Source organism: Eublepharis macularius, chromosome 17, assembly GCF_028583425.1.
Source record: "Eublepharis macularius isolate TG4126 chromosome 17, MPM_Emac_v1.0, whole genome shotgun sequence".
NCBI lineage: Eukaryota > Metazoa > Chordata > Lepidosauria > Squamata > Eublepharidae > Eublepharis > Eublepharis macularius.
The window spans coordinates 35,073,622-35,086,603 of NC_072806.1; the positions used below are offsets into that span (position 1 = coordinate 35,073,622).

At 46.9% G+C, this 12,982-nt stretch overlaps 2 protein-coding genes across 4 annotated transcripts in view; both read left to right on the top strand.

The window, feature by feature from the left end:
- Window positions 1-3,976, top strand: part of GGNBP2 (gametogenetin binding protein 2) — a 31,665-nt gene extending 27,689 nt beyond the window's left edge. For all 3 annotated transcript variants that reach the window (XM_055001315.1, XM_055001317.1, XM_055001316.1), the window contains exons 13-14: window positions 2,238-2,486; window positions 3,219-3,976. In XM_055001315.1, the coding sequence (XP_054857290.1) occupies window positions 2,238-2,486; window positions 3,219-3,422 (453 nt within the window). In that variant the 3' untranslated portion in view covers window positions 3,423-3,976. The remainder of the gene's footprint in view (window positions 1-2,237; window positions 2,487-3,218) is intronic.
- Window positions 3,977-8,777: 4,801 nt separating this feature from the next.
- Window positions 8,778-12,982, top strand: part of DHRS11 (dehydrogenase/reductase 11) — a 37,572-nt gene continuing 33,367 nt past the window's right edge. Inside the window, exon 1 of the mRNA XM_055001053.1 lies at window positions 8,778-8,909. Coding sequence (XP_054857028.1) covers window positions 8,778-8,909 — 132 coding nt within the window. The remainder of the gene's footprint in view (window positions 8,910-12,982) is intronic.

The following is a 12,982-nucleotide window of genomic DNA, read 5'->3' on the forward strand; positions in this document are numbered from 1 at the left end:
AGCCAGTTTGGTGTAGTGGTTAAGAGTGTGGGACTCTAATCTGGAGAGCCGGGTTTGATTCCCCACTCCTCCACTTGAAGCCAGCTGGGTGACCTTGGGCCAGTCACAGCTCTCTGAAGCTCTCTCAGCCCCACCCACCTCACAGGGTGCTTTGTTGTGGGGGTAATAATGACATACTTTGTAAACCGCTCTGAGTGGGCATTAAGTTGTCCTGAAGGGCAGTGTATAAATTGAATCTTCTTGTTATTATCATCATCAAATGAAGAGTGGAACAAAATGTTGTTTTTTAAAGTCTTCCCCAGTTGAAAATGTCAACCTAAAGTGGTCCAGAGACTGAGTGGCAGTGCTGCTGTTCACCTGTCCTGTGTTGATGGAGATTCTTGGAGGAGGGTCTCTGAAGGATATATAGAGTGTGGGGTGAGATGGGTTGGAGAAGGCACATCACTTTCCTTTGTGATGGAGACTGTATGTGTGCCATTTTGAGGAGTGAAGGTGGGAGGAAATATGGCAGAAAACCTTACCTCTGTGCACAAGTTTGTCTTTTCGCACTCTCTTGTGTGTGTTACATGCCCTCAAGTTGCTTCTGACTTAGGCCACCCTATGAATTAATGACCTCTTAAACGTCCTGTCATTAACAGTCTTGCTCAGGTCTTGCAGACTGGAGGACGTGGCTTCCCTTACTGTGTCAATCCATCTCATTTTAGATCTTCCTCTTTTCCTACTGCTTTCCACCTTTCCTAGCATTATTGTCTTCCTCAGTGAGTCTTGTCTTCTTATGATGTGACCAAAGTACAATAGCCTCAGCTTAGTCATTTTAGCTTCTAGGGAGAATTCAGGTTTTGATTTGATCTAGAACCCACTTATTGGTCTTTTTGACTGTCCACGATATCTGTAAGATACTCTTCCAGCACTGCATTTCAAATGAATCAGTTTTCTTCCTGTTGGCTTTCTTCACATCCATGCATAATAATGGGAAATATCATAGTATTATCTTGCTCTTGGTCCCCAGCGACACATCCTCATTCTTACGGCTATTTTCTAGTTCCTTCTTGTCTGCCCTTCCAAGTCTCAGTCTCAGAGGTTGCTCTCTCCCTTGGTTGCTCTCTCCCTTGTGGTTCATGAGTCAAGGAATAGGAAATAGTTAACAATTTCAGTTTCTTCATTGTCAGCCTTAAAAGTGTATAGTCATTACTTCTGTCTTCTTAATGTTCAGCTGTTATTCTGCTTAGGCACTTTCTCCATTAATGTTCATAAGTAGTTTCAAGTCTTTATTATTTTCTGCTAGTAATGTGGTTTCATCTGCATATCTCAAATTGTTAATGTTCCTTTCACCAGTTTTCACTCCCCCTTCATTTAAATCTTACCCAACTTTCCTTATATGATACATTCTGCATAATGGTTGAACAGATAGGGAGATAGTATACATCCTTGTCTGACACCTTGGTCAATGAGAAACCATTCCACTTCCCCATATTCCGTCCTAACAGTAGCCTCTTGTCTAGAGTACAGGCTGCTCATCAAAACAGATATTGTGGTATATCCTCTTCTTTTAAAACTACCCATAGCTTTTCATGATACATAAAGTTGAAAACTTTGCTGTAATGTTATAAAACACCCACTGATTTTTTTCTGAAATGCTCTGGTATACTCCAGTAACCATCATAAATTTGCAATGTGATCTCTAGTTCATCTTCCTTTTCTGACTCCAGTATGATATCTGGCATTTCTTGTTCCATACATGGTGACAGGCTTCGTTGTAAAATGTTGAGCATGCCTGGGAAATTAATACAATGGTCTGATGGCTGCTGTAATCTTTGAGGTCTCCTTTTTTGGGAATTGGGATGTAGACAGAATATTTCCCGTCTGTGGGCCATTGTTTTGTTTTTCATACTTGTTGGCATGGTCTCATTAAGATTTTGATGGTTTCTGTAGCTTGAAATAGCTCTGTTGATACACCTTCTACTCCTGGTGATTTGTTTCCGATTGCTTTGAGTGCAGCTTTCACTTTCTAAAATGGCAAGTTCCTCTTCAAAAGATCCGTCTTTGGAGGAATCTGTCATCCTTTCATCTCTTTGTGTCTGGTTCTTCAGTATGTGGTATTGCACCCTTCTACCCAGTATTAATCATTTTTTAAAAAAGGAGATAATAAAAACTGGAGCAGTTACCCAGTGTTCTGAAACTAATTGCAACGCAGTTCTGCAGAGCAGGAGAGAACTTGCCTTGCTTTCTTCTTCCAGATCCATAAGCTGGGTAGCTGCCTTGTAGACTCAAGTAATCGAGAGAACTCAGGAAATCTGGTGCCCATGGAGTTCCTCAGAGACAAGACCAAAGATCCGCATGCTGAACTTTGCTGCCGTGCAGAAAAAGGGGGGCAACCGGTGCCTTGGTTGGAGCACAGGAAGACAGCAGCACTGTGTGCAGAACCTCCAGAAGCAGCCCCCGTTCCTGATTCGGGAAAGGGTGCCAAGAGCTTGGTGGAACTTCTTGTAAGTAATGGAGAGGACTTTTCCTCTTCCTTCTCCCCTAACCTGCAGGCTCTGTCTGGTCACCTGGCAGGGCTTTTGTCTTGGAAGACCTTGTAGGATGTTCAGATGCAATTTGGCCACTACTTTGTATTGGAATGGGCTTACTCCATAGGGAAGAAATTCAACTCTTCACAATGTGGTATTGTCTGCTCTGACTGGCAGCTGCTCTCCAGGGTCTTAGGCAGCAGAGGTCTTTCCTATCACTTACTACTTGTTCCTTTTAACTGGAGACACTAGGGATTGAACCTGGGCCCTTCTGCCTGGAAGGTGTAGATGCTCTACTACTTACTGCCTTAGAACCTCCGTATACGGAGGCAGTCTACTTGATCACCAGATGCCAGGGACGAATGGGAGACCTTCATGTGGTGAAGTGGTTGAAGACCTGGTTTCAGGCCATGAAAGTCCTCAGGTGATCTTAGGTTTGTCACTTTCTGGCAGCCAAGCCTACATCATAGGATTATTAGGATAAAGTGAGGCTGGGGAAAACCTTGGATACCACCATGGAGGATGGATGGAGTAAAAGTGTGATAAGTTTGATTTTTCAGATGCTGCCAGAATAACTGTTCCCAAGGATGTTAAATGGGAAGGACTTGGAGGCTAGGGTTTGGGAGAAGGATACGTGATGGCAGACTTGCTGACATTTTCATCTCTCCTTCTCCTCCCCTCTTTACTTCTCCCTTGTTTTATTTTCAGGATGAATCTGAATGCACTTCAGATGAGGAAATCTTTATCTCTCAAGATGAGATCCAGTCCTTCATGGCAAACAACAAGTCCTTCTACAGCAATAGAGAACAATACCGGCAGCATCTGAAGGAGAAATTCAACAAATACTGCCGCTTGAATGATCACAAAAGGCCAGTTTGTAGCAGCTGGCTGACAGCAGCCGGAGCGAACTAAACCCAATAAAATTAGCTCTGTCTTTGAACGAAACTCTTGCGATGACTACTGCGCCTTTCTCCTTTTTTTTTCAAAAGCATTTTCTTAGTGACCTAACAATCTTACCCTTTAAAATCAACGTGGCTTTTCTTTTTTGTTTCTCCCTCCCCACCCTGCCCCCTTTATTTCCTGCACAGGAGGCTGGTGGAGGCGGTATCTTTAATTTCTGATCGTCTTTTTTTCTTCAAGATTGGATTTTTTTTTAGTTTTGACTAGATTGGGGAACGCCTAGAATCTTTATAATTTAAGCCATCTCTCTCTCTCTTCATTCGGTGTTTCTCTTAACTGTGACACATAACAACAAAAATAAGCAACTTATAGTGGCAAAAGTAATGTTGTACTTATAATTCTGTACAGAAATGACAATGAACTCGATATAAAGATTTTTTCAGAGTTAGACATCCATTTGCAAAAATGTTCAGGATGTAATATGCTGAAGCGCAATGTGCAAAAATTTAAAATAAAGAATATTTATTAATATGCATAGTAAACAAAGAGGAAAAGACTTGCATGTTTCTAAGAGTGGCGTGGTGATCATTTTCCAAAAGGTCCTAAAACATCTCTAAAACCAGGTGTGGTTTCCAGTAGTCAGCATACAATATCTAACCATGTAGTTAAGAACATTTAATTACCCTTACATTTTATTAAAAAGGAGCAGCGCAGATTCTCCCCTCACCCTGGCATGATGTTTCTGAGGAACTGCTGCCTCCCCTCCAGGAACAAAATTTCAGGGGCGGGGAGGTGGCTCGTGGAATGCAACCAGAGAAGGAAATTGGCAGAAATCGCCACCCCCTCCTAAGAGAAGTCAAGGGCACTTAAGTTTTTGTAACTTCATGGATTGGTGCAGACACGATACATAAATAAGCATGCATGGGGAGGGACTGAATTGCAGTCTATAAAAATTATTTGCTCATAGAAGAGGTGCAGTGTCGATTGACAATGGGTTGCATACCTGCTAGATCTCTCTGGTTCAGCAGTGAGGTGCCCCATTGCCCAGATCATACGTAGTAGCCTGGATCACAGGTAGCCTGACTTGGTTTAGTGTCTGCTGGTGCTCTGTGGTTGGTCTCTTTCTTCTTGTTAGTACCACACCACAGCTGCCAGCTTCCTTCTGCAGAACCCTTTGGATGAGAGAAGGCGCTGCTGCTTACGGAGTTGTTGCCCCTTGGGCTGCCATCTATTCTTAGCTAAATTAAGAGGGTTTTACTGTAAAGTTACTAATTCCTTTCTAAAAATTCACATAAATGGGGGAAGGAAGGAAGATTTAATTTAAAAAGATGCCCCCCCCCAATTTACCATTTGCTGCTAAGAAAACTCATTAAAGTGTTCTTTCCTACCACTTCCCCCAACCATAAAGTGTTCTAAGAGACAAAAATGTTTGCCTAGACCAGGGACTTTGAAAACGAGGTTGGAGACACAAAGATTTACAGTGATTTTGGATGATTAATAAACCTGCGCAGCGTTAACCAATCCATTTAAGCAATGCATATTATCAGAGACTGACTGGGTGAGAAGATGTCAGGAAGTGTTTGGAAAATTTCTATGCAATTTAAAGCTTGATTAGTTTGACTTCTGAGCTAACGGAATTATTAGGGTAGATGCACCTTAGAATTCTCAAATAATGCAAGGCGCTTGCTTGTCCCCAGAGTGAAGGAGGGTGTACACCAGACTCAAAATTGGGGTTTGAGATTTTGGTAGAGACTGGCTTTCAAGATAGGAAGATGTTTTATAAAAATCAATTTTATAACCAGATGTTGCATGGCAAGTGGAAATGGGCAGGCCCCATTTCAATCTCCCTCTAAAATGTTTGGAGGTTAAATTAAACAAAACTCGTAAGTAGACAAAAGGTTGCGGAACAAGCTTTCCCTTTGCTGAAGGTAGCAAGATGTCAGTTCAGATTGATGGAGATAAAAGAGCAGAAGACCGGCTGGGGAACAAGCCCCTGTTTAGTGAAGGTTTCCTGCCTCTTCTAGGGACCAGCTGGTATTTTTTTACCATCAAGAGGTCTTAAGGGTTAGAGAGAACCTCTGCCCTTACAGCAAGATGAGATTTTGGTATTTGTTGAGGGGTGGGTAGGAAGGAGGTAAACAGTATGGTGGGGAACGAGAGACAAGGAGAAATCTGGAACTGCTGTTAATTCTTGGAAGGGGGGATTTTAGGCCTGGGGGAGAAGTACATGAAGGCTGTTGAACACAACTATATCTTGTGGGCGTAACTGAAATGTCCTCTTTCAGAAGTACCAGAAACACTGTTCTGTTTCAGTCTGCCAATAAAACTGATTTCAGTTAACGCACAGTTGCTCGTTGCTGGCTGCTGCCAGGAGGAAAGGTCATCCATCCAGACCCCTGCAGCAATTCCCAATTGTGCTCTCTAAGCTATAAAGCCCTGCATCACCTGTAGTACAAAAGTCCCAGTAGACTGATATTTATGCTCCCTCTGAGACAGGCACGAAGCTGCTTCAAGAGAAAATGCAAGATGGTTCTCTGCCCCAAAGCTCGCTGGGTGACCCTAGCTCCATCACTTGGCCTACACCACAGGGTGGTGTTGAGAGTAAAATAGAAGAACAGAGTCCTGTTTTGTAAACTGCTTTTGGGTCCCTTGGAGGAATGGCGGGATTAAAACGTACTGGGTGGAAGGATTTGAACCCTACTCCCTCAGGTGAAAACAAGGCCAGCAGAAGACCTGCCTGTGATCCACAGAGCCACGTTGTGTGTGTCCACTCGGAGGAAAATTTTAATACAATCTGATTTGAGATAATATGTATGGTAGACCCGCATCTCTAATACACTCAGTTCTGCAGGCAGCAAACTGGCAATGGGCCAGTTGTAAAAAAAACTTGTAACGCCCGTGGAGAACTAGGAGGAAGATATTCAGTATCTTATTTATTTCTCTGCCCATCTTCCCTTGGGCTGGAGGGAAGATTTCCTGGGATACCAGAGCCAGTGTGTAGCATAAGAGTACCAGACAGAGCTCTGGGAGACCCAGGTTTGAATCTCTGGATGCTTGCTAGGTGACTGGGGCAGTCACATTTAGCCTAACCTACCTCATTTAGCCCTGACGTGGATAGCCCAGGAGAGCCTGATCTCAGAAGCTAAGCAAGGTCAGCCTTGGTCAGTAATTGGATAGGAGACCTCTAGGGAAGACCAGGGTTGCAGAAGCAGGCAACGGCAACCCCCCGTTATTCTCTTGCCATGAAAACCCCAGCAGGGGTCGCCATAAGTCAACTATGACTTGAGGGCAGGATTCGTTCATTCTACACACTTAACCCAAGCTTGTCAGAGCTGGGAAGCTAAGCAGAGTCAGGCCTTGTCAGTACTTGCATGGGAGACCACCAATGAAGGCCAGGGTTACTATGCAGAGGCAGGCAATGACAAACCACCTCTGTAAGTCTCTTGCTAGGAAAACCCCTCTAGGGGTCACCATAGGTCAGCTACGACTTGAGGGCAGTGCCCACTCCACCCTATTGTGTTACCGATCAGATGTCCCTGCTGTGGATCATTGCCTTAGGCTGCGTGATTCACCTCGAGTCTCAGTGAAAGAGGCGGACATAAATAGATCAAGTTGTGAATTCGGTGTAACGCTCCCTGATCCACAGGAGCAGGGATTTTTTTCAGCTGGAATGTGGTGGAATGGCGTTCTGGCACCTCTTGAAAATGGTCACATGGCCGGTGGCTCCGCCCCCTGATCTCCAGACAGAGAGGAGTTTATATCGCCCTCTGCAATTTAAACTTTAACACCCCTCCTTGTTCCAGCTGACCCAAAGGGACATCATTGTGTGGTCCTGAGTTCCACCACTGAGTCCCACCATCTCTTTTCCCAGAAAAAAAGCCCTGCACAGGAGCTTTGCCTCCCAAAAGCTTACTCTCAAACAAATTACAAATCTCAAAGGTTATATATTTAATATATATATAATATATAGACGGCAATGGTCAGTCGGCTCCTTCATTTTCCAGGAAATGAGTGTGGTGGTGTTGGAGTGATTTGTATGTTGATTTGAGCCTTTGAAAAACACATTGTCAACATGGGAAAGCAGGCTGGGGACACCCGTCAGGCTCGTACAGCCCAATTTTTGGATGGTTTCAGCTGTAACCACTAGGAAATGTTGTCGTTTGAAGATATTCCATACAGCTATGAACAGTTCTGAAACTTCAAACAGATATTAACAGCTTTGAAACAGCACAAAGAACAAGCTAATACAGGCTTTCATAGCCCAATTTTGGAGAGTTTCAGCTGTAACCACTGGGCAATGTTATGATCTGAGGATACTCCACACAGATATTCATAGCTTTCAAGCTCCACACAGATATTAACAGCTTTGAAACAGAACAAGAACAAAGAAAATACATGGTTGTTGGGGGTTTTCCGGGCTGTCTTGCCGTGGTCTTGGCATTGTAGTTCCTGACGTTTCGCCAGCAGCTGTGGCTGGCATCTTCAGAGGTGTAGCACTGGTGCTACACCTCTGAAGATGCCAGCCACAGCTGCTGGCGAAACGTCAGGAACTACAATGCCAAGACCACGGCAAGACAGCCCGGAAAACCCCCAACAACCATCGTTCTCCGGCCGTGAAAGCCTTCGACAATACAAAGAAAATACAGTTTACAACTCTGGAAATTGGAATTGATCTTTCAAAGTGGACTGAAAGGATTGGACGCTTGATGAATATTTATGAATATTTATTCGTTGTAGATTTTAGATATTTATTGTAGAATATTTATCACATTTGAGCACTTGCACTTTTGTATGAATTAAAAATATAAAAATTTACAACATATATTAAATATATAAATATAACCTTCGAGGTTTGTAATTTGAGAGTGTTCTACACTCGGAGGGCCCCTCTCATTTGGCTCCCGAAAGCTTACACCTGGCAATCTTGTTGGTCTCGCATGAGCTGCAGGATTCGAACCTGGCTCCGTTGCAGATGCCACTGGAAGGCGCCGGCATGGGAGGGCCTCGGCAGGCGCCCCAAGACCTCCCGGCCTGCCCTGCTGCCTTGCCAGACAGCCGCTTCGCCCCGCAGGTCCGCGGGCAGCCTTTCCCCACAAGCGTCGGGGTCCCCTCCTCGCCGCTCGGCCTGTCCCGCTTGCGCGCTCGCCGGCCCGCCCCAGCGCAGGTTCCGGGCGGCAGAGGCCGGCCTTGGAGGAGGAGGAGACGGAGCCGGAGGAGGGCCCGGGCGGCCCTTTCCCCTCCTCCTCCTCCTCCTCGCCGCGCCGGGGTCTTGCGCCTGCAAGAGGCGGCGGCGGCGGCCGGGCTGCGTGTTCGCTGCGCTCCGCCGGGCGGCCGGAGGGGAGGCGGCCGTGGCGCGGCTGGTGCGCCATGGAGCGCTGGAAGGACCGGGTGGCGCTGGTGACGGGCGCCTCGGTGGGCATCGGCGCGGCCGTGGCGCGGGCGCTGGTGCAGCAGGGCATGAAGGTGGTGGGCTGCGCCCGGAGCGTGGACAAGATCGAGGTGAGAGGAAAGGGGCGAAGGAGCGCGCAAGAAACATGGCAGGCGCGGGGAAAGGCGCGCAGGAGGCGGCGGCGGACCGCTCGGCGCTGAGCCGGGGCGCGCCTTGGAATCGTCGCCAGGAGCCGGAGAAGGGGCGGCGGACGGGGCAGGTGGAGGAAGGGCACGGAGCGAGCGGCCGGCGGTCCCCGTCCCTTCCTTGGGAGGAGAAGCGCCGAGCGCCTTTGGAGCGCCTCCGCCTCGCCCGTTCATTCATTCATTCATTCCGCAGACAATGCGCGGAACGCCTCGTGGTGGGCGCGCCGTGGCGGCGCTGGCGCTGGCCGGGAGGGACGCGCGCCTCGGGGCGGCGGGTGGGGAAGCGGCCGAGAAGGGCGGGGGAGCCACAGCACGTGCCTCCGGGCTGGGGGGCGCGGCCCCCTTTTCTCTTTGTCTGGGCGAGGCGGGGAGGGGGAGACGCCCCCGCCAGACGCCGCTCCTCTTGTCCTTCTCCGCGGTCAGAGCGATCCCCACCCGCGGCAAACCCTCAGCGAGCTCATTTGAAAAAAGGGGCTGATCCCCAAAGGAGCCTGTAAAAACTTTAATTTTCCTTGTGTTTGCTTTTGTGTTGCGGGCCGGTGGCAGAGGGATTCTTACATACAGGGTCAACCTGCTGCAGCTTTGTGGCATCTTGAGGACTAAGAAGATGTGTCCCAATGTAAACTTTTATGGGAAGGAGCTCCCTTAAAAGTGCTCTGTCCCCCAAAAGTTGGTGCGGGAATTAAATGTTAGTCTTTCAGGGGCCAGAAGACGCCTGCTGCGACCAACTTGCAGGTTACCCTTCTTAAGTACAGAAGGATGCCATCCGGGGACAGAGGTGTATTTCTTGCCAGAGCATCAAGTCTTTCTTTCTTTCTTTCTTTCTTTCTTTCTTCCCTTCCCTTCCCTTCCCTTCCCTTTTTTTTCTGCGGGCCTTTCCCCTCATATAGATCTCTTCATTAGCTTTCTCTCTTGTGCTCTTTAAGGAGCCACATCTGTGGAGCGAGCAAGGCAGTGACCGTAGAGATACTGGGTCAGAGTGGCTCGTTCTTTACCCCCTGTCCGCATTGTGCTTCTCAAATGATGTCTTTACATTAAGTAGCAGAAGTTGAGAGACCTGGGTAATAATAATAGTAACACTAACAGCATTTGGTTTATATACCATCCTTCAGGACAACTTAATGCCCACTCAGAGCTGTTTACAAAGTGTGTTGTTATTATCCTCACGACAATCACCTTGTGAGATGAGTGGCACTGAGAGCTCTGAGGAGCTGTGACTGGCCCAAGGTCACCCAGCTGGCTTGAAGCGGAGGAGTGGGGAATCAAACCTGGCTCTCCAGATTAAAGTCCTGCCACTCTTAACCACTACACCAAACTGGCTCTCAATCTGGGTAATCTTTCCTTAACTCTTTCAGTCTTCCTTTTCTCCGGTAGCCTGACCTGGATAACCCAGGTGAGCCTGATCTCATCAGATCTCAGACACTAAGTAGGGTTGACCTTGGTTAGTAATTGGATGGGAGACCTCCAAGGAAGGCCAGGGTTGCAGAGGCAGGCAATGGCAAACCACCTCTGTTAGTCTGTTGCCAGGTGTCATGGCATCAGCTGTGACTTGAGAGCATTCTCCTCCTCCTCTCAGTACCTCTGCTTCCAAATTACCCTCCACCGCCCATCCTGGTACATCACCATATCATCAATTGTCCTTGCTATGTGTGAGACTGGCTTTGCCATACAATTGGTCTATGCATCTATCAGGGGGGGGGGTGCAGTTGAACAGGTGCCCTATTGGCATGGTGCCCCCAACATAGTTGCCCTGATACAAGATTTGGTGATGCCCTCTGGCTTTGAAATGGGATCAGACAGTTTCACAAAGGAAGAAGAGAGAGGTCTGTCAGCATGATAGCTAGATGGAAACTCCATGTACAAAGGCAGTATACCTCTGAATACCTAATACTGGGGCCAGAAAGCAGGAAGGTCTGTTTATTTGTGTACCTTGTTCATGGGCTTCCATGAAACTTCTAGCTGGCCACCCTTGGAAGCAGAAGACTGAACCAGGATGGACTTTCATTTTATCCCGCAGGGCTCCTCTTAAAATGCAACCTCAGAATCCTCTTATAGTGGTGCTGGGAGCCTGGAACATGCTCACATTTGCCATGCGGATGGCCTCTCCCTGTGTGGAGGAAGGGGAATCGTTAGTATTGCTAAACGTTTATGTAGTTCTGGTAATCTTTACAACAATCTTGTACAGTAGGCCAGTTTCACCAGCATGTTGCAATGGTGTGGGGAGGGAGGAGGCTGACGCTGAGGGATCCTCAACAGACAGGCATGAACAGACATGAAAGTGCCTTATAGCGAATCAGACCCTTGGTCCATCAGGGTCAATGCTGTTTGTTCAGACTGGCACTGGCTCTCCAGGGTTTCACATGGAGGTCTTTCCCCTTATCTAAGGCCTAATCCTTAACTGAAGATACCAAGGACTGAACCTTCTGCATGCAAAGCAGATACTCTACCGCTGAGCCACGGCTCTCCAAACGCATAGATGGACTTACTTAGCAGTGAGAATATTGCTACCCTCACCTTTCCCCTATTGCAGGCCTTGAAGGAGGCTGTAGGAGGGGAGAGTTTTAGCAGGGAGATTAGATTGAGGTCCATGTAATCCCTTTGAACAATCAGAATGGCCTTTGAGACAAAGTTTGCCAAGGAGCGAAAGGTTTGTGGGCTTCTTTATTGGCCTTCCAAGGCAGTGGCCAAGATAACAGGGAAGAATCATGACACAAGCAAATTCTGGGATTTCCATGATCTGTAGCTCTTCACACATAAAACTGAGATTTTTCAACATCTAAATCGTTTTTCTTCCCAATAAATGTCTGTAGCGTGTTTTTAAGAAATGGTTTGTTCACAGGCTTATGATTAAGAGAGAGGTACTGGGACTGGCCTATTTTATATGATACTGCCGTACCAGGCCAGACCATGGCTCGGAATTGCCCGTTTGATAGTTTAATTGGCTCTCCCAAGTCTCTTTTGGTCTCTCCCACACTTGAGATCCTTTTAACTAGAGATGTCAGGGTTTGAACCTGGGACGATCTACATGCAAAACGTGTGCTTTACCACAGAGCTGTGGTGTGTGGATCCCTCCCTAGATGAAGCTGTTTTATATGTTGTCAGATGGTTACTCCATCCAGCTCAGCTACGTCTAATCTGACAAGGCTTCACATAGAGCTCTTTCTCAGCCATGCTGCCTGGAATTATTTTAGTAGTGGATGCTGAGCTTGAAAACGATGCGAATAAGCCATATTCCATGTCCAAAATGGGTCCACCCAAGCTTGTCTCGTCGGTCTGGCAACAGCAGAGAAAGATTTTTCCTAGTACTTGGAGTTCTTTAACAGGAGACGCCAGGGATCGAAGCTGGGACTTTGTGTGTATCCTCCTTAGCTGTAAAGATTTTAAGAAATCTTTTTACTCTTCCAGAAATGAGAGAATTTATGATCTGATAACATCAGATTGCTGTAACTCGGTAGTGTAAAGGCACTGGCCTGTCGCTCGTACTTCGGGGCTGTGTGTTCTATGAGAATGGAGGAGAAAATTTAATTTATGCAAGATGGTGCTTGCGGTACTGAGATGAACAGAACAATGTAGCCTGCTTTGGGGTTTGAGAATGCACTTGACGTTGCTTCATGGTCTTCTTACCGGGTGGCGAGAACAGCCAGTGGCAAAGTGTGACGGGATAATATTAATTGAACCAGGCCTGTTGTTGAGGAAATTTGACCATTTTTGTTTATTAAAAACTCACAGCAGTAGGACTCTGTTTGAGAAGTAGTGCAGGCCAGGAGATTCTCTGGCACGGGGTTCCATTTTCCTCGACTTTATCTGTGTAGGTATTCCCACCCTACTTTTCTGTCCCATGACGACCGCAAGTGGATTACAACAACATTCTCCCTTCCTCCATTTTCCCCTCACAATAACAACTTGTGTGGTAGGCTAGACTGAGAGATGGTAGCTAGTCCAGTGTCATTCGATAGCTTCCATGGCAAAGTGGGGATTCAAACCTGTGTCTCTGAGCT